The sequence below is a fragment of the Vulpes vulpes genome, chromosome 4, assembly GCF_048418805.1.
Source record: "Vulpes vulpes isolate BD-2025 chromosome 4, VulVul3, whole genome shotgun sequence".
Classification (NCBI taxonomy): Eukaryota; Metazoa; Chordata; class Mammalia; order Carnivora; family Canidae; genus Vulpes; species Vulpes vulpes.
In genome coordinates, this window is record NC_132783.1 from 58,119,686 (window position 1) to 58,147,606 (window position 27,921).

At 41.5% G+C, this 27,921-nt stretch overlaps 1 protein-coding gene across 1 annotated transcript in view; it reads left to right on the top strand.

Annotated features, from left to right (window-relative positions):
- Positions 1 to 503: 503 nt before the first annotated feature.
- The window catches only part of HPSE (heparanase), a 34,212-nt gene continuing 6,794 nt past the window's right edge, over positions 504 to 27,921 (top strand). Inside the window, exons 1-10 of the mRNA XM_025998032.2 lie at positions 504 to 816; positions 13,731 to 13,876; positions 15,629 to 15,754; positions 20,436 to 20,609; positions 22,362 to 22,530; positions 22,856 to 22,903; positions 23,378 to 23,471; positions 24,371 to 24,477; positions 25,807 to 25,921; positions 27,544 to 27,662. Coding sequence (XP_025853817.2) covers positions 584 to 816; positions 13,731 to 13,876; positions 15,629 to 15,754; positions 20,436 to 20,609; positions 22,362 to 22,530; positions 22,856 to 22,903; positions 23,378 to 23,471; positions 24,371 to 24,477; positions 25,807 to 25,921; positions 27,544 to 27,662 — 1,331 coding nt within the window. The 5' untranslated portion in view covers positions 504 to 583. The remainder of the gene's footprint in view (positions 817 to 13,730; positions 13,877 to 15,628; positions 15,755 to 20,435; positions 20,610 to 22,361; positions 22,531 to 22,855; positions 22,904 to 23,377; positions 23,472 to 24,370; positions 24,478 to 25,806; positions 25,922 to 27,543; positions 27,663 to 27,921) is intronic.

Consider the following 27,921-nt stretch of genomic DNA (forward strand, 5'->3'; position numbering starts at 1 on the left):
GGACATCTGATACTTTGAGGCTCTACCAAGCGCCGTTTTCAGGGTAAGCCGGTAGGGCTTTGTGGAGGCCCGTCTCTCTCCAGCCGTCCGCAGCCAACGCCCGGTCCGCCTCCTCAGGTGAAGGTGAGACGCCCAGGAAGCAGCCCTCTGGTCAGCGGACACGCGGTCAGTCAAGGGACAAGCAAGTGTGTATGAGCCAGGTGAGGCGGGGTGGGCCGCAACGAATGCCCAGCTGGAGGCTTCCGTGGAGCGTCAGGACCTGGCGCCACCTGGACGAGGCCCAGGCGGGAAAGGTGCCCCGGGTCGGGATGCCCAGCGCCCTCCGCGGGCGCTCGGCCCCGGGCCAGGTCCGCACCCTCGAGTGCGTGCGGGTGATTTCGCAAGTGGGTGTGACCGGTCCCGCGGGGGAGCGTGCAAGGAAGTGGGAGCGAGCGGGGGAGGAGCGGAGGGAGGGCGGCAGGGCCGCAGTGGGAGGGGTGAGGCGCGCGGAGAAAAGCGCGGCGGGCGGGCGGGCGGGGAGGCAGCGCGGGCTCCGGGCTCCCGCGGCGAGGCGGCTCCGGGCGGGCCGGCCAGGTGGCCCGCGATGCTGCTGCGCTGCACGGCCGGGCTGCCGCCGCCGCCGCCGCTGCTGCTGCTGCTCCTGGGGCCGCTCGGGCCCTTCTCCCCGGGCGCCCTGGCGGGCCCCGCGCAGGCCGAGGACACCGTGCAGCTGGACTTCGCCACCGAGCGGCCGGTGCACCGGGTGAGCCCCGCGTTCCTGTCCTTCACCATCGACGCCAGCCTGGCCACGGACCCGCGGTTCCTCACCATCCTGGGGTAAGCGTCCGCGCCCGGGGCCGCCTCTCCCTCTGGCCCTGCCTCTCCCTCCCTGCTTCGCCGCCTCCCTCGCTCTCCGCTCTCCGCTCTCCGGGGCAGCTGCCCCCCACACCGCTCGTTCCCGCCTCCGTTCATTCAGCAAGTGTTGCCTGAGCGCCAACTAAGGGCCAATATCACGGGGAAATTCGGAAAAGAAACTTCCCACCTGCCCCAGAAACCCGCCTGGAGGAGGGCACCCAGGCAAGTGCACCTGGAGGCTGTGAGCCCTTGAGTCTGCAGCACAGTGTAGGACAGGTAAGACTGTGGACCAGGCTTCCCTCTCTTAAACTGTTAGGACGGTTTAAAAAAAAAAAAAATTAAAAAGTCAGATGGAAAAGGTCTCAAAGGAAAATAAGTGTGTGTGTATAAACTATGATTTTATGTATTTTAGAATAAACTTGTATTTTTTAAAGATTTTATTTATTTATTCCCAGAGACAGACACAGGCAGAGGGAGAAGCAGGCTCTCTGCAGGGAGCGCAATGCAGGACCGACCCCAGGACCCCGGGATCACGACCTGAGCCAAAGGCAGATGCTCAACCGCTGAGCCACCCAGGTGTCCCTAGAATAAACTTTTAAGGAGTAGTTTTAGGCACAAGGTAGAGATTTCCAGGATTATACTATTTTTTAATCTAAATATTAAATAGGTGAGAGATAGGAAACTATTGCAATGACTTACAGAGTCTTAATAAAAAGATTATTTTTTTTCCAGAAGATATTTTACCGCTGCAAAATCAGCCGTAATTTTTTTTTCTCGCCTGAGAGAGACAAACTGGTGCTTGTTCGCTGGCTTTTGCCCCATGAATGCAGGCTGATCCCAGGACAGGGAACTTCAGGGACAGTCCCAGGTCATCTAGGCCTCTCATCTAGGTCATGAGAGTCTCCAGGGAGGGCCACGCCTCAACCAGTCCAAACAGCTGGGAATCTTCTCATTCCCAAACACCTAGATGCTGTCCTGCCTGTGCCCATGCTTTCAGCTGCCATTGCTAATTTTGATCATTTATTCTGTAAAGAAAAGCAGGTTAATAGCCTAATGGTGAAGAGACTGGCAGTCAGACCACACTGGCTTCATTCCCAACTTCTACCGAAGATGGGTGGCTTGGTTGGTACAGGTTGCTTGGCAACTCCAAGCCTCGATTCCTGTACCTGTAGAATAGAACTTCTAAAGCCTTTTTGTAGGACCATTATGAGGATGTCATGGTAGTAAATAAGTAGGTAGCACAGTGTTTGACACAAAGTGTTTAAAATTTAAACTCATTGCTTCTTCCTGGAAAATAAGGAGTATTTGCCAACCATTCACCAGTAGTCTGAGTGTTTCTTTTGATCATAGTTAACCTCCAACTTTCCCTGTGGCGGGAGAGGGAGAATTTCCTGGTGGAGAGGAATCCCCACTTTTTTGCCCTTTCCTCTTGGGGATAGAAAGCTGATACCACATAGCAGGTGGGTGGGAGACAGAAAGATTATTCTGGAGAAACGCTGAACTATGGGCTCCATATCTGAGGACCCCAGGCCTTGCTTCAGAGGTGGGGTGGGAGGCTGAGAGGGGAAGAGAAGATGTGAGGTGCCTTGTTGAACACAGAAGCACTAACTGAACCACTTAGTAAAATGTGAGAACTCAGGTCCTCTTCTGCCACTGCAGCTACTGTGCCTCCCACCCTTCCCCAAGAAAAGGGCATCTGGGGATATTTCCTGGAGAAACAGATCCAAAAGAAGAAAACCTACAGTGGGGCGCCTTGTTGGCTCAGTGGTTGAGCGTCTGCCTTTGGCTTAGGGTGTGATCCCAGAGTCCTGGGATCGAGTCCACAGCAGGCTCCCCTCAGGGAGCCTGCTTCTCCTTCTGCCTATGTCTCTGCCTCTCTCTGTGTCTCTCATGAATAAATAAAATTAAAAAAAAATAAATAAGTAATAAGGAAAAAAGTTTCAGCAAGAAACTTTAAAAAAAAAAAACAAAAAACAAACAACCCTACAGCACAACTTTTGGGATCCAGGCCTGATGCCCTGCAGTCAAGCTAACCAATTGACTAGCACGGTCCTCATCTCCTTGCCCCCAACACACACAGAACTTCTGGTCTGCAATTCGGCAAGGGTGATACCTTTGTCTCTTCATTTCCCATAACACTCTTTCTGCCTGGCTGGTCCCCACCTCTTGGTTAACGGCTGGAGGATGATAATGAAAACCAAGAGTGTAGTATGCAATAGATAAAATTATTTCTTTGATTTACAAAACTCAGTGTTCATATGGGCTTTTCTCCAGGGCTGACTCCCACCCACTCCAGTCCACTCCCTGGGCAGAGGCTGTCTTTAAGGCCTGCTCAGCAGGGGCATCTGCAACCACTTCATACTATTCCCAGCTGCCACTTACAAGACTGAAGCTCCAATAGGAGCTCCCTCTCACTGTCTGCTGACCTAGCTTCTGAATTAGGGTCTGAGAGTCCATCTCTCCAGGATGGTTAGCACTGTGCCCCAAGTGACCTGGCCATCTCAGATGGCAACACTAAGCTTAATACCTGTGAGGTGGGTGTTATTCTTGTACAGTTCCTCAAAAGTGAAGATGCTCAGGCCAAGGTGGCAAGAGCTGAGCAGATAAAAGCTGAAGGAGAGGGAGAAAAAGAAGAGGGTAATAGAAATAGCTGGTAGTAAGTGAGCCTTTGGCTTGTCAGGCCCTGTTTGTAGCATCTTCCAGGTATTGATCCATTTGGTCCTCACTACAAGACTATGAGGACAGGACTATTATTACCTCCATTTTTAAAAAAAGGTTTTATTTATTTATTCATGAGAGACACACAAAGAGAGGCAGAAACACAGGCAGAGAAAAAAGCAGGGAGCCTGATGCAGGACGCGATCCCAGGACCTGAGCCAAAGGCAGATGCCTAACCACTGAGCCACCCAGGTGCCCTGTATCTCCATTTTTAAGAAATAAAGGGATTGAAGTTTAGGGAGACTCAAGAAATGACCCCTAGTCAATCAGCTGTTCATGAAGGAGCAGAGTCTGAGCCCAGATACTAATTGCAGGGACAAGAGTGCACAAAAATAAAGTCTGCGGCATATGTGTGTATATATGTGTATTGTGTATGTGTACATGTATATGTATATATTTATATTTTAATTATTTAAATTTAATTCAGTTAACATATAGTGCATTATTAGTTTCGAGGGTAGAATTCAGTGATTCATCAGTTGCATATAACATCCAGTGCTCAGTATATCACGAGCCCTCCTGAATGCCCATCACCTAGTTACCCCGTCCCCCACCTGCTGCCTCTCCAGCAACCCTCAGTTAGTTTCCTAGAGGTCAGCATCTCTAACAGTTTGCCTCCATCTCTATTTTCATCTTGTTTTAGTTTTCCTTCCCTTCCTCTATGTTCATCTGTTTTGTTTCTTAAAAGCAGTTTATATTTTTTAAAGGCAGTAGAGTAGGGTATAGAGGAAAAAGATTGTCCCGAAACAAATCGAGAAGATTGATGTAATGAAAAGAAGCACTGACCTGAGAGTAGGAGAATCAGGGTCCAGTCTTCTGAGGCGCTTCAATAGAGGCCCAAGTGAATTGAATCCGATGGCATGGTTCTGGTTTCCCATGATGGCAAACAGATGTGGTTTTTCTTTTTTCATATTTGCAATTAGAGAACATAGAGTACACAGAACTTAAAATGCCAGTGATAGAACACTCTAGAATTGGAAAGGAGCATCTTTTCAGTTTGCCTTCTTTCCAAAGGTAACTAATCAACAACCCAATCAAAAACTTTCTAAGCCTGACTATGTGCAGAGCTCTAAAAAGGCACTTGTCCTCACAGATGGGAGTGTCACGACCACTGCTCAGTAGAAATACAATGTGAGCTTCATAAGCAAACTACATATGCAACTTACAATTTTCTAATAGCCATGTTTAAAAAAAGGTAAAACCACCCGAGTGGCTTAGTCAGTTAAGCTCTCTTTATTTTTTTTAATTGAAGTTCGATTTGCCAACATATACTATAACACCCAGTGCCCATCCCATCAAGTGCCCTCCTCAGTGCCCGTCACCCAGTAACCCCAACTCCCCGCCCACACTGCCCCTTACACAACCTTTGTCTTTTCATTTCATGTCGCAACCTTTGTTCATTTCCCAGGTTCCTCAAAGAGTTAAAAATAGAGCTACCCAATACCCAGCAATTGCACTACTGGGTATTTACCCCAAAGCTCTCTTCATTTTGGCTCAGGCAGGGACTTGAGATGGGGCCCCATGTTGGGCTCCCCACTGGGCGTGGAGCCTGCTTAATTAAGATTTTTATCTCTCTGTCTCCCTCTGCCCCCTATCCTCTGCTCATACTCACTCTCTATATCAAAAAAAAAGTTTAAAAAGTGAAGTTAATTTTTAAAATATATTTTATTTAACACAAAATATCAAAGTATTAGCATGTCAACATGTAATCAATATAAAAATATTAATGAGATATTTTACATTCTTTTTCAAACTACATCTTCAAAATCTGGTGTATATTTCATACCCATAATATATCTCAATTCACACTAGCCACATTTCAAGTCCCAGCCACATGTGGCTAATGGTTACCTTCTGGGCAGTGAAGTCCACACTTCAAACAAGACACACATACACGCACATGTGCGCACACACAGACACACAGTTCTGTAATACAAGGTAAAAAAAAAATGGAGCATCGGGTCAGTGCTAGAGACCCCAACTACTCCAGAGCAGACATAGCAGTGCTGAATAGCAACAGCAGTAATCGTGCAGGCGTGCTTGCTTTTTATAAGGGTTTGCTTATTTTTTTTTCAACAACGTTCATTCCTTTTTGCCAACTCATTAGATAGTTTTAATAATGACTTGATAATCTGATCTCTGCATCTTCATGGACAAAATTGCTTTTCATATTCAGAAAATTACTTATGATCAACGTCAAGTGCACATTTTGAAAGCCAATATTGCAAATAACCACAGGCCCTCTATGTGCCTGTTGCTGAGACTTAACCCTAGCCAGAGAAACAGAACGGAGAACAGTTACAAGCCATAGACTCGCATTTTCTGACGCCTGGAGAAGCACTGTCTCTTCGATGACGTGCTCCTCTGTTCCTTTCCCTCCCAGACCTTTCATTGTGCTCCCTGGAGCCCTTTTGCATGGCAACCCTGCTTTGTCTTCCTCACAGAATATTCCTGCCCTAGCTAAAACTTGGCTCTTCTTTAAAGATCCTAGTGCCGAAGCAGACGTGGCTGCCTCCCTGAGGTAGCCCTTTGGAGTAGAAGCTGCGCATTATGCAATCTGCAGCACCTTTCCGATCCACCAGCACAACTTCTACGTGATCACCCACCAGTATGAATGTAATTCACACCCCTGCCGGCTTGTGACTTTGAGCAATAGCTTCCTTTTGTTCAGGTTCCTTGTCTGTAAAAAGAGGATAATAACCTATCTCATTGAGTTGTTTTGGGATTGAGTGAAATAACTTATACAAAGTGTCTAAACTACTGAATTTGCATGAACCCAGTGCATGCTGGAGATGACTGTCATGACTCCAGTGTGAGGTTCACTGTCTCCGTGGGAGCTTTGCTCTCACTCACTTCTCCTTACTGATTAAAAATCAGCGTTGACCTCACACTTTTTTTCTCTACTCTCATGTTCCACCATCATCCTGGATAACTTCAGGTCCTCCTGAATCAAGTGTCTCTCAACGACTTCATATCCACACATTATAATCCTCTTTTCTCAATGTTCTATTGGAGCTGGCTTGCATCACCTTATGAAAGATGTGCATCCCTTCCCAATTCCACATTCACTGGCATGACACTGCCACCTTGAAATCAGCCTGGTGAGTGTTTACACCATGGAAATTGGCAAATGCTAAAAAGCAGGGCACTTATTTTTAGGGAGCCAGTTTACCTGCACACCCTGCTTCACCCCATTTCAGCCACCTAATGGCGTGGCCACACCTTGACTCTTTTCATCACTAAGAATCTTTTAACATCGAAATCCTAAATGAAAATCTCCTGGGGATGCCCGGGTGGCTCAGCAGTTGAGCGTCTGCCTTTGGCTCAGGTTGTGAACCTGGAGTTCTGGGATCAAGTCCCGCATGGGGCTTCTGAATGGAGCCTGCTTCTCCCTCTGCCTGTGTCTCTGCCTCTCTCTCTCTCTGTCCCTCGTGAATAAATAAATAAATTTAAAAAAGAAAAAGAAAAAAGAAAGAAGATCTCCTGTTCTTGGACTACATACCTTACCCTGTTAACCTTTCACTCTGTGGGTCCGCCACAATCATTTGTTTTGTTTTTTAAGATTTTATTTATTTATTCACAGACAGAGGCAGAGACACAAGCAGAGGGAGAAGCAGGCTCCCTGCAGGAAGCCTAATACAGGACTCAATCCCAGGACCCCGGATCAAAACCTGAGCCAAAGGCTGACACTTGACCATTGAGCCACCCAAGTGTCCCCCACCACAACCATTTAAGTTCCTCCACCAAACAGCCTTGTCCTGTCTCTGTTTCTTCCATGGCTCACTTGGGCTTCTTTTCTTGGTTTCCCACATGAATAGTTCTTGGGATGACATCCCCATACTCTGCCCCTGTTGTTCTTATTGCTAAACCCAAATCCAGCTCAGTTTAGTTTCCTTCTTTGGGATCTATAAAGTGGACATAAAGTCTGGGAACAAAAAATATTACCTAATTATGAATTATAGTGCATATTAATAAGCCTGTTTTATGTATTTGCCTCTGCTTCCTGTCTTGCTGGCCACACTGAATAGCTGGGCTATGCGCTTTTAGGGTGGAGGGGAATGGCTCAGCCACATGGGGTTGCACTAGAAATTCTTGGTCTCCAGACTTACTTGGTGCTACCCCTCACTTCTCCATTCCCTGCCCCTCTCATTCTCCACTTCCTTCAAACCCGATCCCATCTCCACTTCCACACTCTTAGTATATGACTACATTTCTATTTCCCAAAGAAAAAGTCACTGGATAAGAACTTCCTTTTCTTCTTGCCATCAAGCCTGTGCACATACCACAGCCACATGTAGCTTTCTTTCCTTCTCTCTCCTCAGGCCACTGCTTCTTCCTCTCTGTCCCCTCTTGCTCCCTAGTCATCTCTTCTCTCCCTTGTCTTTAACCTCTCCCCATGACTGGGTCCTTCTTCACAGTGTGGAAACATCCTCAAGGCTATCCTGTCTCAAACCCCACTCTGCACATGTGCCAGGGGATCTGCCCTTGCTCTCTTCTCCCCTTGGTGGCCTTCCTTACTGCCCACTCCGTCCTTGTTCCACCCTCACGAAGTCCCTATCACTGTGTCATAAAAGCAATCTTTCCAACATCATCAGTGACCTTTTTTTAAATAAAAATATTTTATTTATTTGAGACAGAGAGAAAGAGAGAGAGCATGTGCATGAATGAGGGGAAGGATAGAGGGAGAAGCAGACTCCCCAATGAGCAGGGAGCCAGATTCAGGACTTGATCCCAGGACTCGGGGGTCATGACCTGAGCCGAAGGCAGATGCTTTTTTTTTTTTTTTTTTAAAGATTTTATTTATTTATTCATGAGAGACACAGAGAGAAGGCAGAGACATAGGCAGAGGGAGAAGCAGGCTCCTCGCAGGGAGCCCAGTGTAGAACTCGATCCCCAGACCCTGGGATCACACCCTGAGCCAAAGGCAGACACTCAACTGCTGAGCCACCCAGGCATTCCACAAAGGCCGATGCTTAATCAGTTAAGCCACCCAGGCACCTCTACACCCGTGACCTTTTATTGCAAAATCCAATGAACACCTTTCCTTCCATGTCTTATTTGGTGTCTCTCATGGGTTGAATTTCTGTGTATTCCTCCACCATACACATACTTGAAGTCTTAACCCAGCACGTGAAGTCATACCTCAGCACGTAACCTTGTTTAGAAATAGTGCCATTCCAGATATAATTAGCTAAGAACTAGTTGTAGTGGAATGGAGGGGGCCCTAACCCATTCTGACTGATGTCCTTACAAAAAGAGGAAATCTGGGGACAGATAGGCCTCCAGAGAGGGAGAGAGAGAGAAGGCTGTGTGGAGACTGGAGTCCCAAGGCAGCAGGGAACCACCAGAAGCTGGAGGAGAGCCCCAAACGGATCCTTCCCCCCGTAGCTTCAGAGGGAGCATGACCATGCCCACACCTGGATTTCAGATTTCTGGCCTCCACCTCCAAACCTCCATAAAAGAGTAAATTTCTGTGTGTAAGGCACCAGTCTGTGGTACTTTCATTCTGCAGCCCTAGCAAAGGACTGGAATCTCTTGGAAACAGTTGGCAAGGTTGACAACGGAAACGCTTTCTCATCCTTTCAGGTCTATGTCGCTTCTGTTTCTGGGGGTTCCCTCACCTCTTTAACACTTCTTCACCTCTTTCTCCAGCTTTCTTAAATGTTTGATGTTCCTCAGACCTCCGACTTAGGCCTGCTTTCACGTCACATTATCTTCTGAATGGTCCTACCAGTGGCTTGAATTCATGCCCCATGTTCTAGGAAATGTTTAACAATTGACTCTTGGAGAGGACAGGAAACTGATTTATGGGTTTTTGGGTTTTGTTGTTGTTGTTGTTGTTGTTGTTTTTATTTCTGTGGTATAAATACTCCCACTGTGGCTGATTTCAAACTGCCAACAGTTTAATAACTTGTTCTCAAAATATGACAACTGGCTCTCACAGCTGATAGGAGCTGGTACAAGCTGGCTCCAGCACACCTCTGCTTTCATGTCAGAGATAAGCAGCTTATTTTTACACCGAAAGTAAAATAATACCTGCAGACTTTTCTTTCCCCTAACAAATTGCTCTGGAAGTAGAATGTCTGCAGCTGCTTTTATGTGGGTTTTTTTTTTTTTTTTTTTTTTTAATTTCCATGTCACTGTGGTGGTGGTATATCCCCCCTTCTTCCTGTATATGATAGGAATAGCATACCTCTGATCAATTTTGTTTTATGACATGTTTTGCAGCTGTTTAAAATCTGGTTTTTGTCGGAGGGCATTAATATTGTATTATCAAAACAAGGAAATATTCCCTTACAAAAGAGACAAACAAAAAGGTCTTTAATACCAAGACTTTTGAAACATGTGATTTTCTTTACTTGGCAGGAGCCATAGCATTGGGTTTTATTTATTTAAAAGATTTTATTTATTCATGAGAGACAGGGAAGGAGGAGGGGAGGGAGGCAGAGACAGGGGGAGAAGCAGGCTCCCCACTGAGCAGGGAGCCCGATGTGGGGCTTCATCCCAGGGCCTTGAGATCATGACCTGAGCTGAAAAGCAGACATTTAACTACCCAGGCGCCCCCATCACTTTCTTTTTATGTTAACATGACCACAGTCTTTGTCCCTCTATTCAGTTATTTACACTGCAGCCTGAGATTCTTTTTTAAAACAGAAGTCTGGTGAGACCATTCCACTGCTTTAAAGCCTTCCAGAGCTCTATATTGCTCTCGTGTAAAGTTGGATTCCAGCCCACAGTCCCTCCATGGTGGCCCTATTTGCCTCTGTGGTCCGTCCTCCCCTTGCAATTCCCTGCCCCCAGTCTGTAGGCTCTAACCACACCTGTTGGCTCTTCAGAGGTGCCATTATGTCTTCTACCTCTGGTCTTTGCAGACATTTCCCTCCACCTAGAACAATTCCTTCAATCCCACCTCACTATCTTTTATCTGGATAAGATTTATTCCTTTTGAATGTCTAACAATGAAGCTAGTGCCCCCAAAAGCCTCTAACCACACCCTACCGCCCAGCCCAAAGTCTGGGTTAGGATCCTCTTTGTATATTCTCATAGCACTGTTTTGGAATTGCCTATTGACTTGTTTAAATAGATATGTATGCAATTGGGGCACCTGGGTGGCACAGTTGGTTGAGTGCCCTACTCTTAAATTTGTCTCAGATCTTGATCTCAGGGTTGTGGGATGGAGTCCTTCATCAGGCTCTCTGTTCATTGTGGGATTCTTTCTCTCTCCCTCTCCCTCTCCCCCACTCCACCCTACCCCCCGAACCCACTTACTCACATACTCATGCACACGCACATGCACACACACACACTCTCTCTCTAAAATAAATAAATAAATAAATAAATAAATAAATAAATAAATCTTTAACCAAAATAAATAAGTAAATCTTTAAACCAAAAACAAGTATTTATGCAGAACTGTAAATTATATGAGAACAGGAGCTTTGTCTGTCTTTTTTGCTATTGTATCCCCAGCCACTAGTACAATACCTGGCAGGACGGGTCTGCCAGGAATATTTATTGATTAATGGATGGCTACGCCTCCCTTCACTAAATTTTGGTTTTCTCACTTACCCTTAAAAACTAGAAACATATACACAAAACCACCTTGTGTAGCTTAAAATGTCATATGCTTTTTATGGAACGCTTATAAAATACAAAAAAGAGTCTACCATCCATCACTATACATATTTAACCTTCTATATATATTATTTTCATTGTTGAAATCACACTATGTCTGCAGTTTTTTAAATTATGGTAAAATTTACAAAAAATAAAACTTACCATTGAACCTTTTTAAATGTGTAGCTCAGTGGCATTAAGTACACCCACACTGCTGTACAACCATCGCCATCACCCATCTTCAAACTTTCTTATCTTCCCAACCTGAAACTCTGTGCCCATCAAACAAAGTGCTCTCTTCCTTTCCCTACAGCTTATTTTTGTTTGGGTTTGTAGCAAAGTGGAAATGGCTTTCATCTGAATCCTGACTTAGTCAAGGTTATTAGCATTTATCTTCTGGTAGTTGTTAAGGATTTCATGGCAGAAGACATCCTTCCTGGAGTACTTTGGTGCCATTGTGTGTTTCAGCCAGCCCTGAACCCAGCCTGATACTATTTTTGAAGCCTCACTCTGGGCTGCATTTCCTCATGCTAGGACCTGTAACACACTTAGGGGACCATGAAAATATTCCAACTTCTTGTAAGATCCAAAGTAAATTAACCTTTAGGTCAAAGAAGATGTTTTAATAGATAATATTAAATTATTATTAAATTAATTAACATTAAATAATACTAATATTTAATTATTTAAATTAATTAATTTTATTTATTAATATTAATTAATGTTGATATTGAATTAATTAATATTAATATTTATTTATTTAAAAAGAGAAAGAGAGAGAGCAGGAGGAAGAGGGAGAGAGAACCTGAAGCAGACTCCCTGCTAAGCACAGAGCCTGACTTGGGGCTCAATCCCATGACCGCAAGATCGTGACCTGAGCTGAAACCAAGAGTTAGACACTTAGCTGACTGAGCTACCCAGCCTCCTCTAACATGTTTGTCTTTTTAGAAATATCATCATGAAATATAATTTTAAATATGTTTTTTTATGGAAGAAGAGGATCATGAAGGCAAAAATGCCAAGGTAGTACAATAAGAAGCTCTCAAGTTACAAACAAACAAAAATGGCAAGGAGGAATTGCTGAAGTTTTTAATGCAGGAGACTTATCTTTGGTCTATTTCCATCTTTTAAGTCCTCTTTCCTAGGCATAAATAAAGACATCTTTCCAACATCTTACACGGTGGTATATAGAGATTTTTTAAAGATTTTATTTATTCATGAGAGACACAGAGAGAGAGGCAGAGACATAGGCAGAGGGAGAAGCAGACTCCCTGAGGAGAGGGCCTGGTGTGGGACTCAATCCCAGGAGCCCAGGATCATGCCCTGAGCCAAAGGCAGATGACAGCTCAACCACTGAGCCACCCAGGCGTCCTGAGTCATATATATAGTTAAGCACTATCTTAAAATTTTAGATACTTTAGGTCAGGTCTCTAATTCCTAGGATGTTAGAAGGTATTGCTAATTTGTCCTCCTGGAATGATTTTCCAATTTGAAAGAACCCACATGTAAGCTAAGTAATTGGACCATTCCAAGGAACTGCACAGCATTGGTTTTATGTGTTTTAAGAGAATTTGGAGAGTAGTGTGGCCAGAGTCACATGTGTGAGACTTCAGAAATGTATAGTTTCCTACTACCTGTGTCTTCTGTTATCTTAGTTTTGTTCACTTAAATATCCATGACATCTTCATCCTTCTGAGGGAAGGGTTTATAAATCATTCTAATTCCATTCTAGAGCATTTGGTGCCATTCTGAGCACATACTAGTCACCTATCAGGAGCATGTTTGACTTGATGAGATATGAATTTAGAATTGCTCAGACTAGAGTTGTTAATGATAGGAATTAGAATCTTATCTAATTCTAATCCATTTGACTTAAATTTAGAAGGATGGTGTTCTTTGAAAGCCAGAGTTAGGGAGCAGAGAAAAACGTCTAACTCACTTATGAACTTCTCTGAGAACATAAACCTTTTTTCAAGTTTTCAAAAAAGATTTATTATTTATTTTAGAGACAACGTGAGTATGAGTGGGGGGAGAGGCAGAGGGAGAGAATCCCAAGCAGCAGACTCCCCGCTGAGCGTGGAGCCTGATGTGGGGCTGACCCAAGACCCCAAGATCATGACTGGAGTGGAAATCAAGAGTCCAATGCTTAAATGAATGAGCACCCAGGTGCTCTAAGAATATAAGTTTTGAAGACAATCTATTTTTCAAAGAAACACAGTCATCTTTCCTAGAGTTTCCACTCTCTTAACCTCTTTTCCTTCATCAACCATAAAAGGTTATGAGTGTTTTGAAAGCACTGAACACTATCCTACCTATCAAGTTAAAATATAAGTTCTTGCCAGAGTCAGAGCTCCAAGTTGCCTGTAGGTGCCTAGGAGTGTGATCTTCAATTAAAAAGAAGCAGATTGAGATTTCTCCATTATAGCAAAAAGACTTCTCCCTCCAAGGCCTTACAGCTACATATTAAGAAATAGGCCCAGTGAAAGAGAAGAGAGTAAGCATGTTTGACTGGATTGTCTTGGGAAAAAAATAATTTTAATTTCTCACTTGTCTTCTAACAGTTCACCAAAGCTTCGTACCCTGGCCAGAGGTTTGTCTCCTGCATACCTGCGATTTGGTGGCACCAAGACGGACTTTCTAATTTTTGATCCCCAAAAAGAACCAACCTTTGAAGAGAGAAGTTACTGGCAGTCTCAAGTCAAGCAGGGTGAAGCCTTTTAAAGATTCATGATATGTTTTAATTCCCTTGAGTTAGTCTTGAGCATTCTCAGAAGTGTCATTGCTGACATCTAACAATTAATGAGAAATCAAGAGCTCTCAGCTGACCAATGCAGGCACTGGTATAAAAGGAGGAAGCAGTGGGCAGCTTTCCTCCTCCTCTTGTTTTCATGAATGTGAGACCTTGCAAAAAAAATTGTGCTGGGCATAACTGAGAGTTAATTGTCCTGTAAATAGAACAATGATTGTAGCTGAAGGACACAGCTGCTTAGTGGGGAGTGTGTGGGCAGAAATGTGTCAAACTAAAAAGGGTATTTCCAAATGAAGATACAAGCAGTAGATTGAAATCCATTTATTCTGAAAATAGCATGTGGATGAAAGGTATAACAAGAGGGTGTAGACATATGCTCTGTATCTCAGAATGGATTTTAAGACTTGATTTATTGGGCAGTGATTGTCAAACTTTATTGACTATTCAGTAGCCACCTGGGTGAGTTTGAATGTTTGGATTCTGCATTCCAACCTTAGATTATGAGTTTAGCAAGCTCCTCAGGTGATTCTGATATTTCGAGGTCTGTTGGCTCCCCCTGAGAAACCTGTCTTAGAGGGAACCACAAGGATTTGTCCTGTGTCTTTCAGAAGTACTATACAGACCTCAAATGGCAGTTAAATAATTATTGTAACAATTATTAAAAATATGGTATATATAGTTGAATTATAATAATGTATGTATAATGTATATATTAGTGAATAATTAATTATTTCATATATTATGAAATATTTTCCTTCTATTTTCTTCAGTTAGAAAGTGTCTAGAACACTTAATCAGTAATTGGGCCAAAATTGATAAAAGAGTAATTAGAAAAACATTGAAAAAAAGCAGGAGAATTCTCTTAATATATTGGAATAATATATGTTCAGACTTATCCATTCCCTCAGTCACATGTGTTTGAAAGATCTCTTAAGTTCAGACAGGAAATTCTCCTTTGCTCATCGATTTTCCTCATCCTGTGTGTGTATGTGGTAAGGGGCGGGGGGTGTCAAAGCCTCTGAAGCATCCTTTGTGAGCACAGGGATGGATGGGACATGAGCTGCCAGAAAGCCAGAATGAGCAGCTTTCCAGAAAGGAAGTTGTTGGCGGGTCAGCCAGCCCTGGCGGCCAGCCCTCAGCAGCTCTGCTGCCTTGTGATAAAGAAGCACAGTCTGCCTGACAGCATAGTGGTTGGTTTTTCCAAGTGCACATGTTGTGGTCTCAGAAGCTTTGAGGATACCATACTTGAAGGGGGAAAAAAAGTCAATATTTCCTGTCCTACCATTATGGCAAGAGAAAATCATCACAAAGCAGATAGAGGCCAGTGAAACAAATTTTATGTATTTTGAAAATGAATCTTAAGAGAATTGAACTATGTCTTCTTCAGTGGGGTTCTCTAGCAATTTTAAGTTTCTGAGGAGCCTTCTGAATTGTTAAATAACTTGCAGTTATGCCCAGTGTATCTGGTATCCAGGGTATGCCCACTGTTTCTTAGGAAACCTGTCTGTTGGTTGTCTTTTTGTGTGGTGATTGGTTAGCCAGCAAATTTGACGTGTGTAACAGAATGTATCTTCCTCCGGTCTTGTACCTAAAAACCAAAAATGTAATTATCCTGCTTTAGTCACATAGATAGGTAATGAAATAAATGTGTGGGATTTGAACCTTATCACTGTGAAAATAGATTCTCTAAACTATTTCTTCCACTTGCAGATATTTGCAAATCTGGATCCATCCCTTCTGATGTAGAGAAGAGGTTACAGTTGGAATGGCCATTCCAGGAAAAACTGCTGCTCCAAGAACAGTATCAGAAAAAGTTCAAGAACAGCACTTACTCAAGTAAGAGATGAAAGGCACTCTGCAGGTGTCCCAGCCCCCGAAATACATGGAGAGCTTGAACTTGGCCTTGAATCATGTACGCCCTACAGCATTTGTGTAAAGCTGCATAATACTCAAATGGTATCAAGAGTTAATGGGAAATCGTGAACCCCATTTCTTTACTTCACCTGACTTTGCCTACTAGCCATGAAGTGAAATCTAGAAATCATTCATTCATGAGCTAATGATGACCTTTACTGCTCTGGAGAACTAGGAAGTCAAGGAAGACACAGATACAATTCCAGTGTGAAAGTAAAGTACAAGAGTATGAAAAGTAAATAGTGGGGGCACCTGAACAGCTCAGTCAGTAGAGCTTCCACCTCATGATCTCGGGTTGAAAATTCAAGCTCCACACTGGGTGGACAGATTCCTCAAAAATACAAATAAATCTTTAGGAAAAAAAAGTGTAAGTTGTGAAAACCATCCACACTTCGTCATCTATTCCATCTCTCCTCCCAGAAGCAACCACTATTATGAGTTGTACCATTAGGCAGTGGTAGCCTGAGTCATAAAAGAGAGTGTTGGCCATCAAGCAGCTCTCTGTTTTTCTTTCCTCTCAGGCTTTGCAAACGTAGAACTAGCTAGACTAACCAGGAATTTATTTCCATTCACTGATACAGTTATCCAGTCTTCAATATGGGAGGATATTGCCGTGCAGAGCTTTAAAACGACTGAAACAGGCAATCTTTATTTAACGATGAAAAATATTTTATCTGAAAATTGGTTTTTTTTTAAAGATTTTATTTATTTATTCATAGACACAGAGAGAAGGGCAGAGACACAGACAGAGGGAGAAGCAGGCTCCACACAGGGAGCCCGATATGGGACTTGATCCCTGGTCTCCAGGATCACACCCCAGGCTGCAGGCGGCACCAAACCACTGTGCCACCGGGGCTGTCCATGAAAGTTGATATTTTATACCCAGCTAAGGGATGATGTTGCCCCAGATCTCAGTTAAGGAAATAACCTACTCTACAACGTTCTTCTTTGGATTTTTGGAAAATAAATGATCTTGTAGTTAATTTAGGTCACTCAGCATTTCCAAGAATACATTATTGGAAGTAGATTATTTATCTTTGTAAGATTTTACTGTATGTTATCTGGAGTTCAATGTATCCCATGGATTTTTATCTTTATATTTTTTTATTTATAAGGTATAGAAAAGATATGACACATAAGAAATCAGAAAATAGTTTAATCCTCTAAATTATTTATTGCATTTTAAAGGGGATGGGGGAACTACTCTGACACTTTAATAACATGATCTATGGTGGAATGGAATTTGGCATAACACAGGGCTGTCTCAGATCCCATGAAAGGAGTGACAGGAGTACAAGAGACCCATAGTAGTAAGATCTCACCTATAATAAATCATTATGATCTAGGTCTGTGAAGAGAAGACTCCATGTTATTAGGTAATCTATTGACTTCTACTTTATTTTGTATCATGTTAAACATTCTGTCAGTTTATACCAGTTTCCTACCTCACACGATCCTTCTGGAATCAAGATGGTAGGTTTCCACTATCTTTCCCTGCCTCTGGGACTAGGACCTTCCTAGTTGCTACACCAGAAGGAAGTTCCTTCACTAACTATGTAACTAGGTCTAATTATAACTGCAGCCACCTGATTGGCTAAAATATTGAACAAATATGGATAGTTTATTTGTATTTGGAAATGTTTGACTCCTGGTTTGAAATGTTTTGTTTGAATGTACATGTCTTAGAAACATATAGATAGGAATGGACGTTGTTCAGTCTGGCATCAACTCATTATAGTGGTAAGTGTCTCAGAAGCCTATAAGTGTTTCCACACATTGCTTTGCACTGCTGACTGAGGTTGGCAATGCCTGAGTAACTTGGGCTGACATTGTCAGTGGAAGAGATTGCAAAAGTCTACTGTGGCAAGGACAGGTTAATTGCTTAGTCAGTGGCCTACACCCTTAAAACAGATGTCCTAGAAGATACAGTTAAGTTTTCTAATTACAGGACCCATTGGATGGTGGGTTTCACTTAAGTAGAAGATGACAAAAATGTTTGTCATTAGACTACAAACTCTATAAGCCTGTTTAGGCAGGAAAAGGAAGCAATGTTACGGATATAATTCTGGGTGTGACTGCAGAAAGAACTTCCTTATTAAAATAACTTGACTTAATGGGCTAATTCTTTGCTCTCCTTCTCCACCTCTCTTCATCATCACCTGACTCCTCGACCTCCATCACCCATTCCCACACTGGAACTGGACACACGTATGTAAACAGACATGGCATAACACCAGGGCAAGAGTCAATGTCAGTTTTCAGTGTGTCATTTAGATGATCTTTGTCCCACGGATCTTTCCACTCTCTTGTAAAATAAGAGGTGAGAGATGGGGTAATGATTGGGAATTGGAAAATTAGCTATGAGTTTTTCTATTGTTCTTATTTTGAGGAGAAAGTAGGCTGAGTGGGTTTTTTTTTTTTTAAAGAGTGGATTCTAATCCAGTATTATACAGCTCTTATTCTAGGAGATATTATGATTACATTGTAGGGAGCATATAATACAACTGTAAGCTATATAAATTCCAAGTGCATTTGGAAAAATGAAATAGACAAAGAGTAAAGCATGAGTTGAATAATTACTCTGAAATGCAAACTTTTTTGAAAATGCCATAGAAAGACTAGGTAGTAACAATAAAGTAAAGGTTTACTATATGATTTACAAAGGGTTTTCACATCTGTCATTTCAACCTCGGTTTTGTGAATAGGCACATGATAGTGCTAATTCCAGGGCTGTGCATCTGTAGCTGAGGCTCATGCATGGTAAAGGAGTCACCTCAATCATAGAGTCTATAAGTGGGAGAGTGGGTTCTGGAGCTCAGGTCTTAGGATTCCTGATCCAGGAAACTTTCCACAGCATGATTTTGCAATATATATATATGTCTAATGGGGAGCTGTGATTAAGACAGTCGAGTCACCCTTTTACAACAGGCTCTAGTAATGACACTGCCACCAAATAGCTATGCAGTATTGGGCAAAGCACTTCATTTCCTTGGGTGTCAGTTTCCTCATGGAAAAATGAGGGTGTAGGTTTGGGGAGAACTCAACAATCCCAAGGCCATCTCAAACTGTGGCTCAGGTTCTGATTGAATGCTGGGCCACAGACCTGGAGGGCTTTTCAACTTCCGTTGTCTGAAACTCCTTGATGATAGGCAGCAGTTCTGTGGAAGTGGGTGACACAGCAAACATTCAAAACACCTCAAACAACTTGCATGAGAGGTTTCTGCCACTCAGTTTTGTTTTGTTGTTGTTGTTTTTTTTTTTAATGATTTTACTTGTTTATTTTGGTAGCAAGTGAGAGAGAGAACAGGAGCAGGAGGGAGGGGCAGAGGGAGAAGCAGACTCCCTGTTGAGCAGGTTGCCTGATGTGGGACTCTAACCCAGGAGCCCAGGACCATGACCTGATCTGAAGGCAGATGCTCAACCAATGAGCCACCTAGATGCCCCTGCACCTCAGCTTCATCGGCAATATTAAATTTAAGGTTTCTCTGCTATGCTGATCCAAGTAATTCATTTAGATTTTTTTAAACTAGGAGAGTTTGAGTGGATTTCTATTCAACAAATAACTCTAAATATGCATGAAGATTACAGACTTACTATGCGTATGATACCTGACTTCAAGATGATATTCAAGCTGACGTTGTTGCCACTCTCAAGAAGGGATTTTAAACAAGTTAATGGTTAGAAACGCTGAGTTCAAAAGTTTCCAAACCTTTATGGCACTTAAGTGACTCAGTAATTTGTTTCATATCTTACCTAGCCCCAAGGAAATACCTAAGATTTTCAATTATGAAGTTGTTAGGTCCAAAAACCTAATAGTAATAGTTCTTGTCATGTCCAACAGAGTTGATGTTTCCCTTGCAAATCTAAAGGATTCTGTAGTGCTCCTGTGAGTAGGGCTGCTTGGGTAAGTTTGAATTTCAGATAAACTAAATTTTTTTACTGTATTTCTCAAATGTTGCATAGACATACAGTAAAAATTATTCATCTGAATAATTTATCCGAAGTCCAAATTTAATTGGTCATCTATATTTTCATTTACTAAATCTGACAACCATGTGGTGAATTTCTTGAAACTTGCCAGGATGTCTTGGCACATAGTTTGGAAACCACAGATCTATAATCATAGGTCAATTTTTTAATGTCAAATTGTACTTATTTAAAATCAATAAATCATATACATGAATTTTCCAAAAACTTGTTTTAAATATAGTTAAATCTATCAAAATATTTTGTGACTGAGTTTGTGAGTAGAGATGTTTTAATTATGAAGAGTGTGGCTTATGTTGACTAATGATAGTGTGGCTTGAGCATGAGTTCACTTGAGGTCATTTGAATAAAACCTGAGTACCAGACCAAAGCTTCTGGTACTTCACATGGTTCAGCATGGAAAGTTGATTTAACCGCTGAAGGCAATGAAGTCCTATCTATTTTTAATTTTTTTAATTTGCCTGTCCAGTTTTTTGTCTCTTAATTATAGTCACTCATTAGGACTGTAATTCCTTCAATTTAACAACCAAAATAGTAATTCACTGGAGAACAAATCTGGAGGCCTTCATTATTGTGGTGCTGACCCAGCCATTACATTGCAACATTTTTCTTTTAGGAAGCTCTGTGGATATGCTGTACACTTTTGCAAATTGCTCAGGATTGGACTTGATCTTTGGTCTAAATGCCTTACTACGAACAGCAGATTTGCAGTGGAATAGTTCTAACGCTCAGTTGCTCCTGGACTATTGCTCTTCCAAGAATTATAACATCTCTTGGGAACTAGGCAATGGTAAGTACCCCCAGGAACATTTCATTCATAAAGGGATTCCCCTTTGGCATTAGTTGTTCCTATTTATGACATTCTTTTTAATATTAGCAGATATACTTTTGGCTGGGCACACTTGTACCAGTGGTCAACAATGCAACTTTTGGAATTGCTTCTGGCAATAAACTTCTTTATAGATCCTAGAACCTACTGTTAATCCTAGTTTATGTTACACTTGAGCTGAAGGCAACTGGTTGGACCCAGAAACTTCCACAGCTCCTGGGTTCACTTGACAGTTTCAGGGTCACTTAAACCTAGGGTGGTTGGCAGGCTGGACTCAGCAAAACTATAAAGCAGGCACTTTTGCTTTTGCCCTTCTATTTTCTTTGTTTCTCAACTTGTCACTTAATCTCAGCGACTCTATCCCAATCATCATGATATGCTCAAGCTAGAAGTTCCTAGCATAGAATCTTACCCAGATCAAGCTCCTGATGATTTCCTTCTTCACTTTTTTGCAAAGAACTTGTAAATTCCAACTACAGCCACATTTATTCCAACATATTTATAATGCTTTTTCCACACGTGAGCCAATGGAACTGAAAGTGAAATGGGAAATGGGATGTTGTTATATGGTGGGCACGCACTACATTCCTGAACCACTGTTCTGAGCATTTAATAAGTATTCTTTTCTCTTCATAAACCACCCTGGGGTGGATACAATTATGACCTTCATTTTACAGATGACAAAAGAGGCACAAAAAGGTTAAATAGCTGTGTGATGCTGGGCTGCTAAGCGGAGGATTTGGGATCTGAGCCCAGGTAGTTTGGCTCCAGAGCAAGGTCCCTGCTTTCTCAAGAGTTCCATTCTAGAGGAAGGGAGCCAGACCAACACGAAAGCAAGCAAAGAAATAAGCTAAATGTCTAGAGTGGTATGTACCTCCATGATATCTAGAGGTGGATTTGGGATGAGGTTGCTAAGGGTAACTGGCAAGTCAAAGCACAAAACACAATATAAACGTAGGGGTAACCATATCTTAGCTAGACACTGAACAACTTTGAACAATGGCAACCACATGAATAATGAGTCATCTGAGCCCATCCTTCCCCAACTCTATACATCTCTCCCTCCCTCCTTTTCTATTGTACTCATCCCCAACTCCTTCTGTTCTTTAGAGGAAGATAAAAGGGCCATGCCATCATGTCTCCCCTCTTCCTTGGGCCCCGTTTTGCAAGAAAAAGGTCTGCTTTCCAGAGAGAAGGAGAAGGGAGCAAGGAAGTGCCCATACAGGGTGTTCTGGGCAGTGGATTGAACACTTCTCTGCTTCCCTCCTGAGTCTTCAGCATGGCTACATCCAGGTTCACCTGCACAGATAATTTGTGAATAAATGGTCTCAATAAGGCTTTTAATGGCATTATAGAAATCAGTTTTTAAATGTCTTCACCTCTCACCCAAAGTTTTCATCCTTTTTAAGTAAATCAGTGTACTAAGTACTGGATGAAGACTATTCCCCAACTATCCACTAGTTTAATATTCCCATCATTAACTTCAGATTGTTTTAATATCCCCTCACCCTTTTGTTATGTCCTTTAAATTTGTGTTTAACTGAAATATCTTCTTCATAAAGAGGATAAAGAGGGGTTTTACTTTTCTTGCCTTTGGAATCTAAGTTTTTGTGACTGGGAAATGTTTTCTTGCTCTTAGATGCTGCTGTTAAATTTGCTTTTGAATACAAGATTTCTAGGTACGCGATTACCCTGAGTATTGCTCTCTTTCAGAACCTAACAGTTTCCGGAAGAAGGCTGGTATTTTCATCGATGGATTGCAGTTAGGAAAAGATTTTGTCAAGTTGCATAAACTTCTAGGCAAAACCTCTTTCAAAACCGCCAATCTCTATGGTCCTGATATTGGCCAGCCTCGAGGAAAGACAGTCCCCATGCTAAGGAGGTAGGAGCTAGAGGAAGCAGAACCACTTTTCTTAAACATAGTATTTATCTCCCGTGGAGAATTCTCAATAGTCCACCTGTAATTAAGCCACTTGCTACCTAATGTTTTACCAAAAGGGGAAACATTGCCTGGCTCAGAATACTAAGGATCTGAGGGCCAAGGGAACCTACGATATAATCTGTATCAGTATTGGGAAGTTTGTGTTTGCCTGATGCAAAAGCAGCAACCAGCTCATTTCCAGGAAGTAAAATTCCTGTGCATATATTGTGCATATATACTGGGCATATGAGGATTAAGTAAGGATCATAATGGATTTTTTTTCCAGTTTCCTGAAGGCTGGAGGAAAAGTGATTGATTCTGTTACATGGCACCAGTAAGTATGTCACCTGATCTTAGTACTGAGAAACTAATGCTAGCTTTACTTACTGCTTAGTTTTCAAAAAATTATTTCCATTTAATTACTAATTGACATAGTTCAAATAAGAAACAAATAGTATCTCAAGCAGCTTGTACTAGACTTTAAATATTAAGAAAAGAAAATTTTAAACTTTATTTTAAATATATGGTAGTTTCTATAAGATCAAAACACACTATCATTTAAATTGTGGAGCAGATAAGTAGCTAAAATCAATATGCTTGCTAAAGAACAGGTAACCTATAAGAACCTGCACTTGTGACTATCCCCTTCCATCTTGGTCTTTTCTTGCTAGAAGTTCTGACTTTTTTTTTTTTTTTTTTTAATAACAGAGGGGTATGAAGAGGTAGAAAGGAGAACAAGTTAGCCAATTAACTTAAAAGCAGGAAGTATGGTTTGTTTGTTTTTCTGAATATTTTCCAAATAATTTAGCTACTACTTGAATGGACGAATTGCTACCAAAGAAGATTTCCTAAACCCTGATGTTTTGGACACTTTTACTTCAACTGTGCAAAAGATTTTCCAGGTAATAGTCTTCTTTTTTTTTTTTTTTTTTTTTTTAAGGAGAGTAGTCCCCTTTATCTCTAAGGGATATAGTCCAAGACCCTCAGTGGATGTCTGGATCTACAGATAATATCAAACCCTATATATACTTTTCCTATACATACATTCTTATGATAAAGTTTAATTTATAAATTAGGCATAGTAAGAGATTAACAACAATAATTATAAAATAGAACAATTATTACAGTATAACTATAATAAAAGTTATGTGAATGTGGTTTCCCTCTCTCAAAATATCTTACCATACTGCACTCACTCTTCTTGTGATGATGTGAGATGATAAAATACCTACATGATGAGATGAAGTGAGGTGAATGACATATGTATTGGTGGCTTTAGGCTACTAGCAATCTTCTAATGATAGGTCAGAAGGAGGACCATCTGCTTCTAGATTGCAGTTGACCACAGGCAACTGAAACTGCAGAAAGCAAAACCATAGATAAGGAGAGACTTCTGTAAAGCCAGAATTTTTATTTTGTGGTCTAGTTAATTCTAGATTCCATGTGTATATACATTTACATGTTTTTCTTTAAATAACAGATACTTATTCACCTTCCATCCCCCTTAGCATCCTGTGTTTCCCATGTATGCCCAATTAAAAATTAAAAATACTTCCAATAGTCTTTGGTAGAATTAACTCTCCAAGGCCAGCCTCAAATAAGAATGGGATTATTTAAATTCCTTCCACACTGAGTATTCTAATAAAAGTAAATTGCCCAAGACCTAAATGACCACGAACACATTTTGTAACTATATTGGACAAATCAGTCTGGGAATACAAGGTTTTGAATGTTATTTATTTTTATCACTGTAGCTGGTTAGCTTATTTGCAAATATAATAGGGAATCTCCTGTTCCATAGGTTGTTGAGGAGACCAGCCCCCACAAGAAGGTTTGGTTAGGAGAAACAAGCTCAGCATACGGGGGTGGAGCACCCTTGCTGTCCAACACCTTTGCAGCTGGCTTTATGTGAGTGAAACAGCACCGCCTTGGGGATTAGGCTGCAACATTCTCCTGGCCTTTTATTACAGGATGTTGAAACAGCTCATCACCCAGAAAGCTGATCAAAGACCATTTCTATGGCTGAGAGCCAAAATTCATGCCAGATTTTGCAAGGAAATCTTTTACTAAAGTTTGTTGGACATCTTTAATGGGTGTCCCAAATTAATTATTGTATGAATGAATTGCATTAGAAGTGCTGTTCCTTAATTATGGCCCATAAATATGCCAAGGCTTCCTTACTCTGAAAGAGATCATAAAAGAGTATATTCTAGAGGCTTAAGTCTGAGAAGAAACCTTATGTATATGTGGCTCTATTCATAGATTCCCAAGGAGTTTAGAGTCTGAAGTGTGAGGAGCTACCAATAAGTTTCAAGACTTACTAAATCACCTTCATTATCCAACCACCACAAACTTGATTGCTTTAAACAACTGGTTTACTTACATTCCAGAACTCTATTAACACTCTTAATCTATAATTCTTTTTTTTTTTAAATAATTTTTTAAATTTTTATTTATTTATGATAGTCACAGAGAGAGAGAGAGAGAGGCAGAGACACAGGCAGAGGGAGGAGCAGGCTCCATGCACCGGGAGCCCGACGTGGGATTCGATCCCGGGTCTCCAGTATCGTGCCCTGGGCCAAAGGCAGGCGCCAAACCGCTGCGCCACCCAGGGATCCCCAATCTATAATTCTATAACCTTACACTGAGACTTACTCTCTTTCCTCTCCTACCCTCCTAATTCTTGTAAACCCAGAATAAAAAAAAATAAATTATTTTTGCTCATGGGGGCATGAGAAGAGATAAGAATAAAGATGTTTGTTTCGCCATCAGCTAAAGATGGAAGGGATGGAGGAAGATAGCCACAAAAGTCTAGGTGTGATTCTACTTATTTCATATTTTACTACTGATGACTACAAACTGCCTTTTCTTCTTCAACCTTTTCTTCCTCACATGGGCCTGGGTTTTGGGGAGGTGGGGAGGGTATCCAGCAAGATGAATGATTGCCTGTGGGGTGAGAATTTGTTTACTCTGCTTTGTAGAAGTTTTCTTACCTCGAAAGGAACTCCTATGGCATATTAATAGTATTCTATGATTTATTATCATGCTCACACGTGTGAACATGTGAAGGGAAGGATAGTCTCCATTTCATGTGAATGGCTTATTTATAATTAATACCACTTGTCTGGTTTCCTGTCAATTCCTCCCACATAGATGAATCAATCAGAATAGTTGTATAATTAGAACTGATTTTTTTTTTTCCAAACCTGAAGAGAGCTGGGCCTTGCTCTTTTGCAGGTGGCTGGATAAATTGGGCCTGTCGGCCAGAATGGGCATAGAAGTGGTGATGAGGCAAGTGCTCTTTGGAGCTGGAAACTACCACTTAGTAGATGAAAACTTCGAACCTTTACCTGTAAGTGATCATTATTTTCCCATTGCTATTTACTGACTGATTGATTGATTGATGAGAGAACACAAGTGCAGAGGCGAGGGGAGGAATGGAGGGAGAGGGACAGACTCTACACCAAGTACAAGCCCCATATGGGGCTTGATCTCATGACTCTGAGATCATGACTTGAGTGAAAATCAAGAATCAGATGCTTAACCAATTGAGCAACCCAGGCACCACATGGGATTTTTTTTTAAAGGAAAATTTCAAATTTAATGACTCCAATTTCATAAGATAACGAACTCAGAACTTTGTGGGGTGCCGTGATGCCTTGGTCAGATAAGAGTCTAACTCTTGATTTTGGCTCAGGTCATGATCTCGGGGTCCAGAGATCAAGCCTGGTCAGGCTCCCACTCAGTGAAGAGTCTGCTTGAGATTCTCTCTCTCCCTCTGCCCCTCCCCTTGCTTGTACACTATTAATTAATTAATTAAAAAAGAAATGTTTTTTGCAAAGTAAATCAAAGTTAAAATTACTAACAGTATCCAAAACTTCAAAACTTTTCTGTCAGGAAATTATAATTTATTTTTTCAAAAATCTCACCCTAAAAATTGGCTATTTTGTTTATAATCTTCAAGATCTTTATGAATAAAGTTCATTTTCACCCTACCTGCAACTGTATCTGGTGCCAAATCAGGAATGTAGGCTTTTGATCCAAAAAGCCACTTGGAAGAGATATGTTTTGTAGCAATTCTTCATAGGAGATGTTATGTGCTTCCAACAAGAAGCACATAATGTCTGATTCTCTCTCTATATATATATATATTTTTTACCTTAAAGCTAGTAAGGATTGTTGCCTAATCCATTACTTTACCCAGGAAGGGGGGTCATAAGGTTCTAAAAGAAATTATTTTAGGGGCTCCTGGCTGACTTAGTTGGTGGAGCAGGGGACGGACACTATCTCATGGTTGTGAGTTTGAGCCTCATGTTGACTATAGAAATTACTTAAAATTTTTAAAAATCTTTTTAATTTTTTTTTTTTTTTATGATAGTCACAGAGAGAGAGAGAGAGAGGCAGAGACACAGGCGGAGGGAGAAGCAGGCTCCATGCACCGGGAGCCTGATGTGGGATTCGATCCCGGGTCTCCAGGATCGCGCCCTGGGCCAAAGGCAGGCGCCAAACCGCTGCGCCACCCAGGGATCCCTAAAAATCTTTTTAAAAAAGAAATTATTTTAATCTCTTAAGTAGGTAGAAATTGTATTGTAAAGACTTGTCTTTGAGTGTGAGTGTGTACTTGTACATATCTAAATGTTCTACTTTGAGCTTTGCTTTGAATTCTTGGGTGATAGATGATAAAGAATATTTAAACTCTCTCAGCAATGAATTACGTTCTTGAGATACATCTCCTAGTGGTCATGACCCTCTGAATTGTACCAACATAGTCCTCCAATGATAAAAAGCAGCAAATAAAAATTTGCCCTCGGATTCATGGTGGGACCATGGATCAAAAGATGTATTTCATTTAAATACTTCTAGGATAACAGTCACAGTCATTGTAGGATTAATTATTTGCTCACACTGTTTTTGTTAAGTAAAGAAATAAATAAGATCTATTTTGATTCCTTCTCTCCCCAACCACTGCATTAGGATTATTGGCTATCTCTTCTGTTCAAGAAACTCGTGGGCACCAATGTGTTCATGGCAAGTGTGAAAGGTCCAGACAGAAGTAAACTTCGAGTATACCTTCACTGCACCAATGTCAATCAGTAAGTGTGTAACACATCCTTTACCAGTCAACAAGTTTTAATCAGTAAAATGTCCTTCCTGAAAGGGTTATACTGAAATAATAATTCTAGCCAAAATAAAGCCACCCATGATTTCTGGTGAGTGGAAACTCTTTAAATAGCAAGGACCCACTAGGGAGTAGGAGAATGAATGGTTCACATGGAAATTCTGAAAAGTACCAATAGATTCAATTTTCTTGTTTGTTTTAGTTTTCTCATAAGGCAAGAAAAGCTCCTGTTT